Source organism: Colobus angolensis, unplaced genomic scaffold (genome assembly GCF_000951035.1).
Source record: "Colobus angolensis palliatus isolate OR3802 unplaced genomic scaffold, Cang.pa_1.0 Scaffold224, whole genome shotgun sequence".
NCBI lineage: Eukaryota > Metazoa > Chordata > Mammalia > Primates > Cercopithecidae > Colobus > Colobus angolensis.
The window spans coordinates 4,446,844-4,462,865 of NW_012115422.1; the positions used below are offsets into that span (position 1 = coordinate 4,446,844).

The 16,022-nt window shown below is 40.3% G+C and overlaps 2 protein-coding genes across 5 annotated transcripts in view; both read right to left on the bottom strand.

Annotated features, from left to right (window-relative positions):
• Nucleotides 1-411: 411 nt before the first annotated feature.
• Nucleotides 412-5,037, bottom strand: LOC105513183 (tetratricopeptide repeat protein 30A). The gene has a single exon (XM_011944036.1). It carries the CDS (start codon nucleotides 4,784-4,786, stop codon nucleotides 2,789-2,791), a length of 1,998 nt encoding a protein of 665 aa, XP_011799426.1. The 5' UTR covers nucleotides 4,787-5,037; the 3' UTR covers nucleotides 412-2,788.
• An 8,842-nt stretch (nucleotides 5,038-13,879) lies between these two features.
• PDE11A (phosphodiesterase 11A) overlaps nucleotides 13,880-16,022 on the bottom strand; it is a 511,038-nt gene continuing 508,895 nt past the window's right edge. For 2 of the 4 annotated variants that reach the window (XM_011944040.1, XM_011944041.1), the window contains one exon: nucleotides 14,207-15,356. In XM_011944040.1, the coding sequence (XP_011799430.1) occupies nucleotides 15,201-15,356 (156 nt within the window). In that variant the 3' untranslated portion in view covers nucleotides 14,207-15,200. Of the gene's footprint in view, nucleotides 15,357-16,022 lie in introns of all 4 variants that reach the window. The other 2 variants (XM_011944039.1, XM_011944038.1) reach the window with 2 other exon arrangements.

The window sequence follows — 16,022 nt, forward strand, 5'->3', positions numbered from 1 at the left end:
TTTTGTATTTTTAGTAGAGACGGGGTTTCACCGTGTTAGCCAGGATGGTCTCGATCTCCTGACCTCTTGATCCACCTGTCTGGGCCTCCCAAAGTGCTGGGATTACAGGCTTAAGCCACCGTGCCTGGCCGCAATTCCTTTTCTAATAAATACACATGATGAGTTTGTAGAAAGGATTTTAGTATGTGGTGGATCAATCTTGGCCCAAATCCAAACGAGCTGATTTAATTAAACAACCAAAAGAACCTCAATTAATAGTGGTATCAAATATAGAGTAATCACCTTGTAAAGACTCACTCCCCAAGAGAATATTAAACACTATACCTATGGCCAATAAATTAATTACCTTCTGGCTAATATCTAGCCCTATTTTTCAATATAAAATGATTATAAATTACAGTAAGGCAAGTGTCCTCTAAAGTTGAGTATATTTAATTCCCAATGTTACAGAATTCAAAATGATACAAATACTGCATGTCTTTAAAATTTCAGTCTGTTTTTCTATTGAGTTCAAAAAGTTTAAAAGATGAAAGTTACCACAAATATATATACATAAAAAGTTCACTCTATTCTACAAATTACATAGATCTAGTACTTTTGGTGAGTCCTCTTAAATTTTTTTCGGCATTACCAATCTGAGAGTCACTTTTTATCAATACATATTATCTCGCTTTGCAAAAATGCATTTTTAAAAGGTTTCAAAAGTCACCTTGATAATCATAGTGCTCACTCACCTGACACTTACTGCTAAAAGGTTGTTATGCATCTTTCATACCTGGTTGAGGTTCAAATTCCAGCTAACAGAGAAAAGTGTCCCTATAACTGACAAAAGGGAAAAGATTAAAAAGGGAAAGCGAAGCGGGTGGTAAGAAAGATAGATTTTTCATTTCTTATCTTGTGATACATTGTGCAGCAGTAAACACCACTATCTCTCAAGTAGACCCTTTGAAGGCAGGGGGAGAAAACACTCCAAGAGAAAGCTTTAAACTAGAGATTGCTTTCCTATTCTATGTGGCTTTGACCTTTTGGAAAGTGCATGGCCTCTTCTCCTTGAATTAAATAAAACAAGAATATAAGGACTGATGATTTGATTTGGTGAGTTAGTTACGGAAATAGTTCTGGCATCTCTTATTTCCATTCTGTTATCCATTACTTCTCTTCTGTTAATGGCAGCAGACACTTGATTAACTACTGAGATTTGGACATGAAGGGTATCCAAAGTGGATTGTGAAGTATATCATTAGCTAAATCTCCATTACGTCTTCACTTCACCTGTTCCTGTTTCCAGATTTCTGGCAGACTGGCATCTAAAGGGCTTCACGTTAGAAGCAGGAGAGGCTCTAAATATTTCAAGAATAATTGAGGAAAAAATACACATTATAACAGCTTGTCAATTAAACTACTGAATGGAAGGGTCGTTCATCATTTTTGGGAAGGATTAAAAGCAAATCTCCTCTTCCTCAACAAAAACAAACATTAGTACAAAAACTAAAAGAGGAAGTTAAGAGAGTTATACAATTTCTAAATAGCTATAAACGTATTAATTTATGCACAACCATAACAGAGACTGGGGGACCACTCTATATATATTCATAGCTAGAGTTGTAAGCAAAAATTGCAGGTAAAAAGGCAAAAATCCAAATTTCTTATTAATAATCAGTATAACATCCAACAGTAACAATCACTGACTGTAGCGGTTAACATTACTGTAAGCCAAATCCTACAAAACATTAATATAAAATACAATTATATATTACCTGGCTGATTTGCTTATATATCCAGGTCATAAAAAAAGAAAGGCAACTTTTTTCTATATGGCTTATACAAAATCAGATATTACAGCCAAAAGTAATTGTAAATGCTTCTGATAGTTCAAATGATTGTGAAACCCCAAAGAATAAAGGAATTTCTGAAAGCCTAAAATTAGAAGGTATGGAACTCATACCTTTAGTCTTCTCATTCTCAGTTCAGTGCTTATTTTTTCCTAAAAAATTAAAAAGTAAAAATTAAAAATTTCAGTTTTTTAAAAACTGAAAATATTAATAGGCTTCCACACTTAATATATGTCATATCCACAAGGAGGCAAACTCATTTCTGTAAAATAAAACATAGAACACAAAGAAAAACTTTTATTATAAAACTTAAGAAACAACAAATCAATCATGAAAGAAAATTATGTCACTGACCGAACCTCATAACCTGAAAAGAACCAAGAAAAGAAATTCCCATTATACTTGAACTTCTAAAAGGGCTTAAAGAAGGTCTAAACTAGACTTTGTTGCAATCCAGAAAGTTAAAGGACTAAAAAACTGGAGAAATAGAGTTAAGAATTAGATTTATTAGACAGCACAGTCTATCCTGAGATAGCAAAATAGACATGGCTTTATTTGCTGATTGAGAAGTGGTCCAGCCGTTGGCTAGCAGTCATTTACGTATCAGTGACCAAAGGCAAACATACCCACACTACATACCCTTTTGACAGCCCAAAGCTGAAACATCAACTCTATCTGGGGTTTCTTTCTTATACAAAGATGTCGTCTAGCAATTGTTGCTTGAGGGCAAGACCAGATGATTGTCACTAGTAGGAAGAAAGCAGAAGTGATGCAGTTAACAGTGCATAGTCCCTACTCTTCTGGATTAAATGAAAAAGTTGCTCAAACATAAACTTGTTATTATAAAGTGGATAAAATTCAAAATAAGACAAATATAAAGATGCCAAGGATAAATACAGATAAAAAAGTGGGATAGGTAAGAAAGCCATTTTGAAAAAAGCCATTATCAGCCATAACTACTTATTCCATCCTATGATCTCATAAATCAAAGCTTTCAATTGTCTGGACTCATCTGTGACTGTATTCTTCCCAACATGCATTCTTTCTTCTTCCAGGGGTTGTTCAATAACAGCAGGTATGTTTGTGCCATAAAGTTCACAGTGTCCTAGAAACTGGACACATTCTTGAATAACACTGTCATGAATGACTATCATGTGTTTTGACATGTTTTCTAACAAGGACAGGAAGCATCTTTTGGCATAATACCAGGTATCTGTTACCAGCTTTTTATTGTAAGGCTCCAAGCTTTTGATAACTCGAGAAATACCAAACTCATAGTTTCCTTTGGCACAATAAAGAGTTCCTATCACCAAATTCACAATGCAGAGATGGTACATTTTCCTAGTTGGATCATCATAAGAGAGCTGCTCTTCCTCCTTTTCAATCTTCCTCATCAACTCTTCTGCTTCTTCATTTTGACTTGTCATAATATAGGAAACACAGAGATTAGCCAGTACAATAGCACTGACATTCAGGATGTTATCATAATGCTTCTTGACTATAGGTTCATAGAAACCAATGGCTTCTTTGTATTTGTTTTCTTGCATGAACAGAACATGAGCCACATTCAACTTCCACACATCATGGTCATTACAGAATTCCACAGATTTGCAGAAGATCTTTTCCACCATTGGATAATTTTCAAGGTTCCAGTAGATTTTTGCCTGAGCCATCAACACGGGAATATACTTCTCCATGGTTTCATCATATTCATTCACTGCCTTTTTGATAGCTTCATCATCTCTATTGTGTCTTGCTTCCTGTACTTGTTTGGTGAGTCTCCGAAGCTGCTCAGTCAACATCCCTGCTAGCCCATCAAGCTTAATGAAAGCCTCTTCAGGAGCTGTCTGGCAAGTGATCACGGCATCCAAGAAGTCATAGAGATAGGGTGTGAGGAACTTATACGTCAAATGGGCATTTTCTGCCAGGACATCTGCTGCCAGGTCAAAATACTCATATTTACAGTAGAGCAGCAACAGGTTGCCAAAAGTCTCTGGAGGAAAGGGATTCTGTTGGAGCAAAAACTGTAGCTTTTCAAACCCTTCTGTAGGCCTGGTATCCATGTTCATTAGTGCCTGGTTGTGTAGGGTCACAGGGTCCAACTCTTCCTCTGCCCTGGGTGGCATGTCATTGAGGGTTTCTTGGGCTACCTCATAGTTTCTCAGTTGGTATTCTATGGCTGCCTTAAGGTTGAAGGCTTCCACCAGAGCAGTCTGATGCAGGACTAAGGTGTTGCCAACACTGCGAACATCAAAGCCCTCAGTGGTCATGCCCACACCTAGCTCAGGGTGCTGTCGGATGCCACGCTCAATAATCTCAGCGATATGCTTCAGGGCTGAGGCATACTGTCGGCTGCTGTAATAGGCCAAAGCCAGGTTGTAGGAAAGGTCAGGCTGGTAGCCTGAGGCCTGAAGTGCCGCAGAAAACTTGGAGCACGCAGCTTCATACTGTCCCTCCTTGTAGAGCAAACAACCCAGGTTGACCTGGCCATCGGTCTCATTCTCGCCCCCACTTTCTTCTCCCCCTTCCCCACTCAGCAGCTGCTCCACCAGGCTCCTGGACCCTGGCAGATCGCCCTCACTGTACTTGATGGCGGCTTGCAGGCGGAGGACCCGGTTGTGGTAGGCCGGGTTGTCCAGGAGAAGGAAGGCGACCCGGGTGGCCTCCGGATAAAGGCAGGCCTTGTACAGGGCCTGGGCCTGGTACAGGCGGTACTGCTCCAGTTCCGGGTGCAGCTGGCCCAGCTGCTCATAGCACTCGGCCGCCAGCGCGAACTCCTGCAGGCGGTAGTAGCAGTAGCCTAGCAGCGACAGGCCTGCGCGGCTCCTAGGACTCCGCTGCAGCTCTCGGCCCAGCAGCTGCACCGCCTCGGCGTAGCGGGCATCGCGGATGAGGCGGTACACGACCGCGGTGAACTCCCCGTCGGGGATCTGCGCGCCGCTCAGGCCCGCCATAACCGCCACGGCTGTTATGCGTGCGGTTACCACGACAACAGGGCAACCGGAAACGGAAGACGGCCGGTTACTCTGCCACGGAAGGAATCTGTTAGGAATTAAAAAGGGACCATTCTCGTTAGTCTCTCAAGTTCGGTTTGATCTTCAAAGCTTGTGGACTGCAGAGTGGCGGCAGTCAGAAGGGGAAAGACTACTCCTCCAGGCCGTTCAGAGACTAAATCTCCCCGTCCCGGCATGCATCGTTCCTACGGCGCCGCTGCGCGGGCGTGGCCGCACTGCATGCTGGGAGGCGTAGTCCCTGCTGCACCCACCCAACCCACGGCCCGTGGGGACGAACGGCCACCCGTCTTCCCGTCCCCCTTAAGATGAGGGGCGCTGTCTGTGTCTGTTGTGCCACCTCGGTCTCTAGCGCAGCGGAGGAAGATTTCCGGCCCATGTTCCTGGCGATTTTGAGCCTTGTATGCGGTGTGGTCTATACTAATGCTGGCGTTTGGCTTACTTTTAATAAAGTAGAGATTCGCTAGTACAATAAAAGGACCTTTTAATAAAAGGAGCGAGATGGCAAAAGGGAGTTAATTCCTTGAATTCCCTTGGAATTAGAGCAGGTTCTTATTATGCTACCCCGAGGGCATAGTTTGTAAGAACAGAATAGAGCAGCAAACAGAAATCCTTCTTATTTTGGTGGTTTCCAGAGGTTAATGAGGAAAAAGTGCTGTGAATCTTAATTGGTACTGGGAGAGGATCTGTTTTTGATCGCAGTATCTGTCTCTTTCCATGACAAAAAATACTACTGAGTATATGCTGGCGTTTACACTTCCTTGTATCCATTGCTGTGGTCCTCCAACTGTCTCTGCCGATAAGAAACCAGTATCTTTTGTCATCTCCCATGATATCCATTGGTCTCTTTAGCACCTAATATAAACCTAATCCAAGTAAAAGTGTGTTGTTTGCTACATAAGTACTGCAAATCCTTTGTATGCATCCATAATAGTATTACTGCCCATGAATCTTTTCTATATATAAACTTCACAGCTATCATATGGTTGATATGATATCAACCATATCACATAGCATCTCTATTATAGACTGTTTACATATAGTATTTCTAATATGAATAAGCAACCTGCATTCTGCATATTGCATATTAAGAAGTCAGCGGGCTTGAAAGGTTTAAAGATTGAAGTATTATATTATTAATTAAATCAAACTATTAAATTAATAGTTTGTTTAAGGCCACACCTAGGTAGGTAGGGGCTGAACCATGATATCCAATAACCAATTTCAATAGGAAATAGTGACTGATGAATAACCCGATCCATGTATCTCATGTACATGAGTTTGTAAGGGCCCATTGTTTGGTGCTAAGTGTGTATAAGGAATATTATTGTCTTTGTTTCTCCATTAAAACAACAAACTAACTTTGTGTAGGTAGTAAACTTTGAACTTCTATGGCCTTGATTCCAGCTGTGAACAGATGTGACTAGTGGAGTCGTGTAGCTCGTATTTACCCAGTATCACTGGAAGGAGATTTTTCGTAGGTGTGTGATTGCTCATATCATCATATGGCTGACTTTATGTACTTACTCAGTGTTCTCCCTTGCTAGGAATCAGCAGAGTTGTGTCTTCTTGGCTGGAACTAGACAAGGAGCTTCACAGTGCATTAATTTCAAGAAAGGGAAACTGCATCCATTTCAGAAGGATTGAATGGGACTTTGGCTCACCTAAGATCCCGCAGAAAGCAACTATAGAATATTACTACAACTCTATTCTGAGGCTTCTTTCAATCTGATCTTCTGGTGAGCCCTTTTAGAGTCTTAAGCCCAAGGAGGTACATTGGTAGAGGATACTGCTCAGTAGTAAATTGGGGGAAAGGGTGCATCAACTTCTTTACAGCTGGCTGCCTGATGGTTCTCCCTTGGGAATTTAGGCTCAGTATTTTATTTATTTATTTATTTATTTATTTATTTATTTATTTGTTTATTTATTTGATACAGGGTTTGTTCTGTTGCTCAGGCTGGCATGCAATAGTTCACTGCAATAGCTGGCATGATCATAGTTCACTGCAGCCTTGAACTCCTAGGCTCAAGTGATCCTCCTGCTTCAGCCTCCTGAGTAGGTGGGACTACAGGTACACAGCCATGCCTGGCTAATCTTTTTTAAAAAATGTTTTAATAGACATAGGGTCTCACCATGTTGCCCAGGCTCATCTCAAACTCCTGGCCTCAAGCAACCCTCCCACTTTTGCCTCCCAAAGTGCTGGAATTACAGGTATGAGCCACTGTGCCTCGCAAGGCTCAGTATTTTAAAATTCTTAGGTATGTACTGTTACCTTAGGTAATTTGCTATTAAATTAAGGTGAGATGACCACATGGGAATGGGAAATTGCCTTTCATTAGTCTTTCTGTTTTGCAGGGTTGTATTTACATCATCTTCAAATGGCTTCTTGAAAATGTATGAAAAATAAAAGGACTATATTCTCCTCCAAATTTCTGGGATCCCTACCAGGATTCAGTTGGGGTTCTCCTCTTTATATGGGTACCTGTGAGCATGGTGGCTGAAGTGGGCAGGAGGGAGGCCGTTCTGTGTCTCTTCCTCCTTATTTCATGTGAGGCTGCTCCAGAGGCCTGGCTTGAAAAAAGCAGGACATTCTGCTTAGACAGATGGAAGGCAGGGTCATTTTCAAAATGAAATGAGTGCACAAATCACACTGTGAAATTGGCATGACCATCACTGCTGCTGTGATAGACTGACTTTTATCTGGTCTCTGATAGGCAGTTGGGGAATAGATTAGTTTTGTTGGGGATGGTGGTGAGAGAAGGCTGTTTAATGATAGAAATTATGGAAAGAAATAAGGTGGAATATTATAAAGTGTCATAAAGCATCATTTTGTTTGCAATAGGATCTTGAAAACCTGGAGGATATATCAAAAAGTAAGTGTATCATACCATTTCAAGTAATAGGAAAGCATTTGGTGGTTGCAATAAAGTGATTTGGTGACTTGTAGAAAGGAATTGCAGTTTGATGAAATTTGAGTTGGACTCGGTGGATTTTGCTACACAAAGGGAGACATGTTTATCATGTAGAAGAGTTTCATTTAGGCAAAATAGATAGAAAGAAAAAGCATAATGCTTGGTTCTTAGCATACTTATGTTCTGCCTGCCAAAATATGCCATGATCAAATCCCGTATTCTATTTGTGTGTGCAATCTATTTGGCATTCTCTTTTAAAACTAGTTGGAAGGTATGTCTTATTTGTACTGTATCTGTGGCCCCTTTCTGTTGGTAAACATTGGTAATTTGTGAGTATTTCAACCACAGCTGTGGTCAAACATCTTCCTTTATAAGAGAGGACCTTCTGCGAATCCGTTTTCCAGTTGTTATTTCTTTTTTCCTTTGATTTCAGACCATTTTCTTCAGGATGGACAGTTTGGGGGGCTCAGTTATCTTGCATCCCCGTTCTCCCACTCCAGTCTTCTACCGTGAACAGAGAAGAAAAGTATAAATTAGTGCCAAATTGGAAATATACTTGACTGACTTTTGGGAGCATCTGTTCCATCTTTTAAGACTTTTGGAAAGAGTGTATGCTAAAACCAACATTTGAGAACATTTGTGCTCAGATGGTGTGACATTTAACCTCATGAACTCTCCTTTTGCTGGTAGTTCCAGCTTTATTAATATTTTAATTAGATTTCCTTCTTGAATATCCCTTGCTTTTGATCAAGTAGCTTGTATTTTGGGGTTTACAGTATTATTGTCTAAATTAACTTCCCAGGGAGAACACAATGGCATTTTGGTGTATAAAAGGGATTAATAGAGAATGCAAAACTGTGGATACAGCAGCATTAAAAAAAAAAAAATCAACCATTCAAAGAGCTACTCCAAGCCGCTGTGTTTATGCAGTACTTTGAGTATCAGGCCTGCTTTGCCTAACTTCCCTCATTAATCCTCACAGCCCTTCTGTGAATTAGGTGAGCCTTATCGTTGGCTCCATTTTAAAACTGCAGACTGCAAAGCACAAAGAAGCCAGTGATTGCAGCAGCCAGCAATGGTGATTGCTTATGCTGGCCAGTAGTGGGCCACACTGCACCTCTTCCCTCTCCCTCCCTGGGCACCTCCTCTCCAGTCACTTGAATTGGCTTTGGATCATTTGCTGCAGTTTGTTCTAATAGAACAGGCACAATGGTGTAAGAATTTTAAAGTTTAAGCACCGAAGCCGTTGTGTAATTGTATGGCGTCAGTGTGGCTGGCGGCCCTGCATTGATGCGATCCCCCTGTGTAATTGCCCATGCAAATTTGAGCAATCTGTAACAGACACAGGAACCTGGCATTTGGCCTCAGACTCTCCTACCTCCAGAAAAACTTCGATAATATGAAGAACCTTATGTCATCTTTAAAAAGCTATATGGACAGGGGTGTCCTAGTGTCCATCTCACACATGAAAACATCACAGATCAACACAAGGTTAATGGACTAAATTAACAGTCAGCATTTAAACTGTAGGTATTTGGATCCTTGCTTCCTTCTTTCAGCCCTGAAATCACCCTTCTCAAAAGAAATAAAGATTATTCCAGAGCTTTAGTTAAACTCTAAGTATTTTATTAAAAACAAAGATATTCAGGTCTCTTAAAGTGGACTTCCAAAACTATGGATTAGTTGCTTGTGAAATGGCCAAGCGGTCTATAATGTAATATTCTTACAATGAAGCATCAGTCTGGGAAATCTACACAGAGGGAATGATTTCAAACAACTCAGTTGAAAACGTATTTCCTTTCTTTCGTGTAAAACAATAATAATTAGGAAGGAAGTCAGTAGGAGATCCTTTTTAGATTATTGTACATGAAAATAAAATGGCAAAAGCAATTTCCCCCCAAGGGAATGAGACTCAACAAAACTTAGCCTCCTATTTCCAATGCTATTTTTTAAATTTCATCTAAATATGTCTTCATCTAAACTAGAGTAAAAGAAAAATTGAGATTCGAATACACATGCATATACACACAGAAAATGAACACAGATATAAATGGTGGCCACAAATAATACATTTTTTCACAGCAAATACTTCATTTACTTAATAAAAAAACACATTTCTGTACTAGTGTATACATTAAATGACATTGGTGAAGTTATATTATACAGATAAACAATTTATCTTTAGCAGTGCAGAGAGATGTACCAAACATGCAAGAACATTCAAAATTAAATTTAAAAAATGTACAACCCCAAATTACTAGTTGCAGACAAGGTCATGACAAACAGTGTCAGCATGACATTGGGCATTGCTAAATCTAAATGCTCATCATGAAATTCTCCAGATACACCTCATTTTATTTCTGCCCTCTATATGTTTTATTCTATTATTCTTCACTTAGGAAGCTGGTGCAATTTTGGACTTCTTGTAGTCAGACTTAACCTTTACATTTCCTGATACATTTGAGTTTTGGGAGTTCTTTACAGCATGTAGCAGAATAACAATTTCAGAGACTGTTACTCTGAAGCAGATAATGAAACCTCATTACAGTGGCATCGCCAGAGTTTTTAGGGTCCCAAATTAGGTTTTGTTCTGTTACTTTAATGAATCCTTTTTGTGTTTTGGTGTGTTTTGCTTTTTTTTTTTCTTTCCAGCCAAAACATTTTTCTTTATATTTAAATCTTTCCCTAATATGTCTAGATTTCTGTCCCACTAGAAGGAAATTGTTTCACACTATCACTGGAGATGAAACTGGTATTTGTCTTTCTGCAGTTTCTAAGAGTCAGCAGGAAAAATAGATTTTAAAATAATTTTACTGCAGAATAAATTGGGCAGATTCTGTTTAATCACCTAGTGTAAGTGGATAAAGTATGATAAATTTTGATACACAGAAAAAGCAACCGGATTCTGGTAGCATTAATATTAGATAATATTGTTATTACACTAACACAAAATGTTAAAGATGATTTCTAACCCAACATATTTGCAAATATACAACACCTGGAAATGCACAGACATCTCAGCTTTTAGAAACAAAATGCATGTGCAATTTTAACTTCTCTTGACTTACTTTATAAATTCACTTTTAAATTAATGACTAGCATTTATGGGATATATATGATATCAGATAATCTAAAATTGTTTTTTATGAAATAAAAGGACATATAAGCTGGGTGTAGTGGCTCACATCTCTAACCCTAACACTTTGGTAGGCCAAGGCAGGAGGATCGCTTGAGCCCAGGAGTTCGAGACCAGCATGGTCAGCATAGTGAGGCCTCGTCTTTACAAACAATGCAAAATTTAGCTGGGTGTGGTGGTGCACACCTGTGATCCCAGCTACTCTTGAGGCTGAGGCAGGATGGATCACTTAAGTTGGAGAGGTCAAGGCTGCAGTGGCTGTGATTGTGCCACTGCCCTCCAGCCTGGGTTACGGAGCAAGACCCTGTCTCAAAAAAAGAAGGACATATTTTTTAAAAAATTGTATTGATGACTACATCTTTCATCATAGTTAGAGACAGGCTCAGACACATCTGTAGTATGATTGATTGTGTTTATGTCTATCTCATATATGTAACTTTTTATTATGTCTTTATTAAGAAGATGACTGCTTTAGGTTTGTTGCTATTTTATTTGAGAAGAATAAAAAAGAAGATTATCTGGAAAATTTCTTTAAAGCTAAACACATCTTGGTCCTTTGGTGTGGGGACTGAATAAAAGTCAGTACTTTTATTTAATAGATGGAGAATCTAAGACTTGGAGAGTCCTAAGATTACAGGTTCAGCTGGTGGCCAAGCTAGGAGGGAGTTCCAGTCTGCTGTGCACTGAATGGCACCCTTTGCAGTATGCGAAGCTGTCCCTACCCACCAAGATTGCCACTATATTGTAGATTGCGCACATATTAGCTACATATTGACTAGTAAGACTAAATATCATGTCTGAAAAAAATACATCTCATCCAAAAAGTAGGATGAATTTATTTCAACCATTAATGCCAAGAGACCTGAGAAAGCAAACATAATCTGGTCAGTTTGAGTTTTTACAGGAAGGCTCACATTTCAAATGTCTTTCTCCAATAGGAAATAAACATTAATAATAAGGACTGGGAAACTTTCTATTTTTTGGAAAAGCAGAGTATATAGATAACTGCATATGCCTCACATTTTTGCAAAATTATAAATTATTTAGAAAAGGGATTAAAAACGCCTGAAACCCGCAAGAGTTCAACCTCTAACCTCTGGGGTTGTTGGCACCAGGAAGCTGCTACCTTCCTTTCCACTACTTCATGGTCATGGAGATGCAGACCCATGGCATTAGTCAGCAGTTTCTGAATCTTGACCCAAAATAGGAAAGATACCTCAAGACAGGAGAAATAGATGGAGGCAATTACAAACAGCTACTAGATTGATGGTTGACATTGTCAGGGCTCCACTGCATGGCAGATTGCAATGGTGTTGAACTCCCCTTGCTACCAGTGGATGTTGCTATTGGCAACCATGCAGTGAAGCCAATAAAAAGGCAAGGAAATGAGAGGAAAACTCAACCTTAGTGGAGGCTGTAGGGTTTGTGCTATAAATTATGTTCCCCTTAGCAATATGTAGCATCAATGTTCAGGATAGCTACAGTGCTCACGGCAGCCTGCAGTCTCAGACCCTGGGTCCAGTTTTGTCATAAAGCACATGCTTTAAAATGTTGCTGTAGATAGACTGGCATCCGTTTGTCTGGGCTATTTTATTTATTGTTGGTGAGGATAACAGATGTGGGCTCATCTCTGCCACACAGACTGATTTTCAATTCCCGTTCGTGATATAAACATGATGTGGCACATTACACAGAAACACCTGCAGTGCCTCGGAGCTGCAGACACACCATGATCTCGCAGACCAGACTCTGTCCCTGACTCCACCCACCCTTTGTTCCTCACCTGAAGGAGGAGAGACAGCCCTGCAGCAGCTATTTTCCTTTAGAGCAGAGTGATACAGAAAACTGGCTTAATAAAATCAATAAATCTGAACAACCTCCTCTTACCTGCTCTGCAGAGGCAGTTTTTTCCTGCAGTCATTTCCCCCTCTACTTTCTCCAGTCTTCCCTGCCGAGACAGCTATAAAGGGTAGCTAGGAATATTATTTTTTAGGGCTCTCAATCCTTCCTTCTCCCCTTTCTCAATCCCCTCCCTACTCAAGTGTCTCTCTTTTCTCAGCAATTGATGACAGGGTTCTACATCTTCATGTTTTAGGTTGGAAGTGCCATTTTTCTTTGTGTGGATTGACTTTCACCATTTTTTTTTTTGGCAGTTCCCTTAACCACCTGCCTCAGTCCCTGTCTTTCCTTTATTGGTGTTCTTATATTTCTTCTTCTTGCTTGCTTTTATTCCCCTCTTAGTCTGGTTTATACATTTCTTTTACTTTGTTTCTTCCATGAAGAGTCTTTTTCTCTACAATTACCTGCTTTCCCCTCACTTCCATTTTGTTATCTTAATTTTACCCATTCCTTCTGCCAACATTTCCTGAACTGTCTACTGTGTGCCAGGAAAACAATGTCCCTTGTAGAACATGGCCCCTCTTTCTTTCATATTTGTAAAGTTAATGATTGATAATGATTAATAACAACAACAAGGGCTGGGCGCGGTGGCTCACGCCTGTAATCCCAGCACTTTGGGAGGCAGAGGTGGGTGGATCACCTGAGCTCACGAGTTCGAGACCAGCCTGGCAAACATGGTGAAATCCCATCTCTACTAAAAATACAAAAATTAGCCAGGCATGGTGGTGGGCACCTGTAATCCCAGCTACTCAGGAGGTTGAGGCTGGAGAATTGCTTAAACCCAGGAAGCCGAGGTTGCAGTGAGCCGAGATCGCGCCATTGCACTCTAGCCTGGGCAATGAGAGTGAAAACTCTGTCTCAAAAAACAAAAACAAACAACAACAATAACAAGAAAAATGGTTTGTAAATTTTAGGTTTTTTTAAGGGCTGGAATGGCCCTCAGGTTTAATCTAGTCCAGGGATGTTCAAACTCCTCAGAGTCCCTGTGGACCCCCATGTATGTAATCAAAGAGATGAAGGTTTGTAGGTGCTCTGGATGTCCAAACCCTGCTTATAATTCACATAGGAATTCAGCTTTTTGATGTTTTATATGTTGGGGATTTGTTGAAAGATTTATTTGAACAGAGAGTTGTAAGGTTAAAACATGTTCAAGAATCATTTCCTAGTGTAATCTAATTTGACAAATAAGGAAACAAGCTTGGAGAAGTGAAGTGACTTGTTCAAGTCAATCTAGTCAATAATGCCAAAGCTAGGGATAGAAATCTATCTTCTAGCCCAGTGTTCTTTGGATAAGACATGCAATGTCCACAATTTCTCAAAACAGGGAGCAAAGCAGCTTTCTAGTCATTAATCTACTTAATACAGTTTATTCTTACCTATTGTAAACCTGGCTTCCTATAGAATATGCGTTCTTTGCCCAGACGGTTATTTCTTAACGTTTGAAGCATTATTTCTTACACTTAAAGAAAAATCCAAAATTAGGGACCCCTATAGTTTGCTTTAAGTTGGTTACTGGCAGTAACTTTACATTTTATAACAGAACTCCTCACTAGGAGAACTTAAGGTGGTCAATGCTTAGTCTCCATGGCTCTGCCCTGTCCTGTGAACCATAGTTTCTAGATGTCACCTGTGGTGAATCCAGCTACAGATTTCCTTCCACCCTTACTTTAATCAAAATCTATCAATCCATTCCTTCTGGGAGAAAACTTGGTCTGTAATGAAGGTTGAATTTTAAAACTCTGGAAAAGGGTACCATAGTCCAAGTCTAGAATTACCCATCAAACACATTTGCTATACTCCTACTATGTATTCCTTTTTAGGGGGAGAACTGGGATTGACCAGTATTTATAAGGATAGTATAGTTTACTTTTAGGTAGGCAATTCTAAAGGATCCATCAATAAGAAGCTCTAGGATTAAAAATGAAATACCTCTATGGAATACAAATTAGGATTCTTGGGATGGTCTGGCACAAAAAGGCATTCAGGGACAGGAAGCAAAGACAGGCAGTGTTTGGCTTGTAACAAACAGAAAAGCCATATACAAAATGAAGCAGCGCTAATGACGCTTTTACTGTTCAGGGTTCCCTCAGCTCAGAGCCAGTAGGCCGCCTGTCCACAGATCCTTGGATCCAAAACAGTCCCCTACCCAGAACCTTCATTTCAGCCCATGCGTGTCCATTAGGGAAAAGTGAGGGTCCTGTGGTGTGCTCCCTGCCCCACCTCTTTCTTTGTCCTTCCCGTTGCTCTCTCTGCTGCTGACCACGCTTCAAGGTGAAAGCCCAGGCATGCTTCCCAGTGCATCCTTGAGATGTTAGGTCTTTCTGAACTAAAAGAACAAAAGGATGACATGGCTGGACTGAAAGTGGCCCTTCAGGCTGAGTCACTTCGCAGCTGCAGCTGACCTGGAGGGTTAGTTCCTGTCTTCCGTGGCTACCATAGCACTGGCTGGGGAGGATGAGGCAGTTGAGGCCAGCAGCCGTTTTTGGTGCAGCTCTTCCCACTTACTTCTGTTTGCAGCTACTGAATCTAGCATCGGCTTCAGTTTCACATTGACCTTTACCAGTGCCTAAAACAAAACAAAATACAGGTGGAGGAGAGAGGAAACAGAGTAACTGACATGATTTTCCCCCTTTCATTTATGAGGAGAATGTAAACTGGCTGTAGGAAATGAAAGTGATGATTATTTTGATAAACAAGAGCTATTTACAAGAAGTAAATATGCATTTAACACCAATGTGTTGTATTAATAGAGCCTACTTAGAGAATGAAAAAATAAGACATCACCAGCATGGCTGTGTACAACTCTAGGGGACACCAGCCATGTAGACTCGAATCCTGTTTTACAACTACATCAAGCAAGACAGGAAACAAAATATCCAGCTCACATATGCCTACTTATGTGTGCATCTTTGCCTGCCATAGAGGGCTCCAGATCTCAATTGACTATGAACTTCAATTTTTACAAAATAATCCTACAATTGCTCTACCATAGATGACTCTGGGTGGACTTAATTGAATAGGAAAGGCCAAGTAAAATCCTGAAATGAGAAGGTGCTCATTTTTAAAGCTAAAGATCTGGGAGTTGTGCTAAATATACAAAGCATGGAAACATGCATGGAAATAGACATGGCAGACAAGGAAGCAGTGTGGAAGAGAGTGACAGAGGGATGAAAGGGGGATGAGGGAAGAGGGAATGTAAGGTGTGGCCAGGGGCAGATGGACCTCCAGGCTG

Excerpts from the sequence above, each read along its gene's own strand:
- LOC105513183 (XM_011944036.1), bottom strand. The coding sequence starts at position 4,786 with ATGGCGGGCCTGAGCGGCGCGCAGATCCCCGACGGGGAGTTCACCGCG.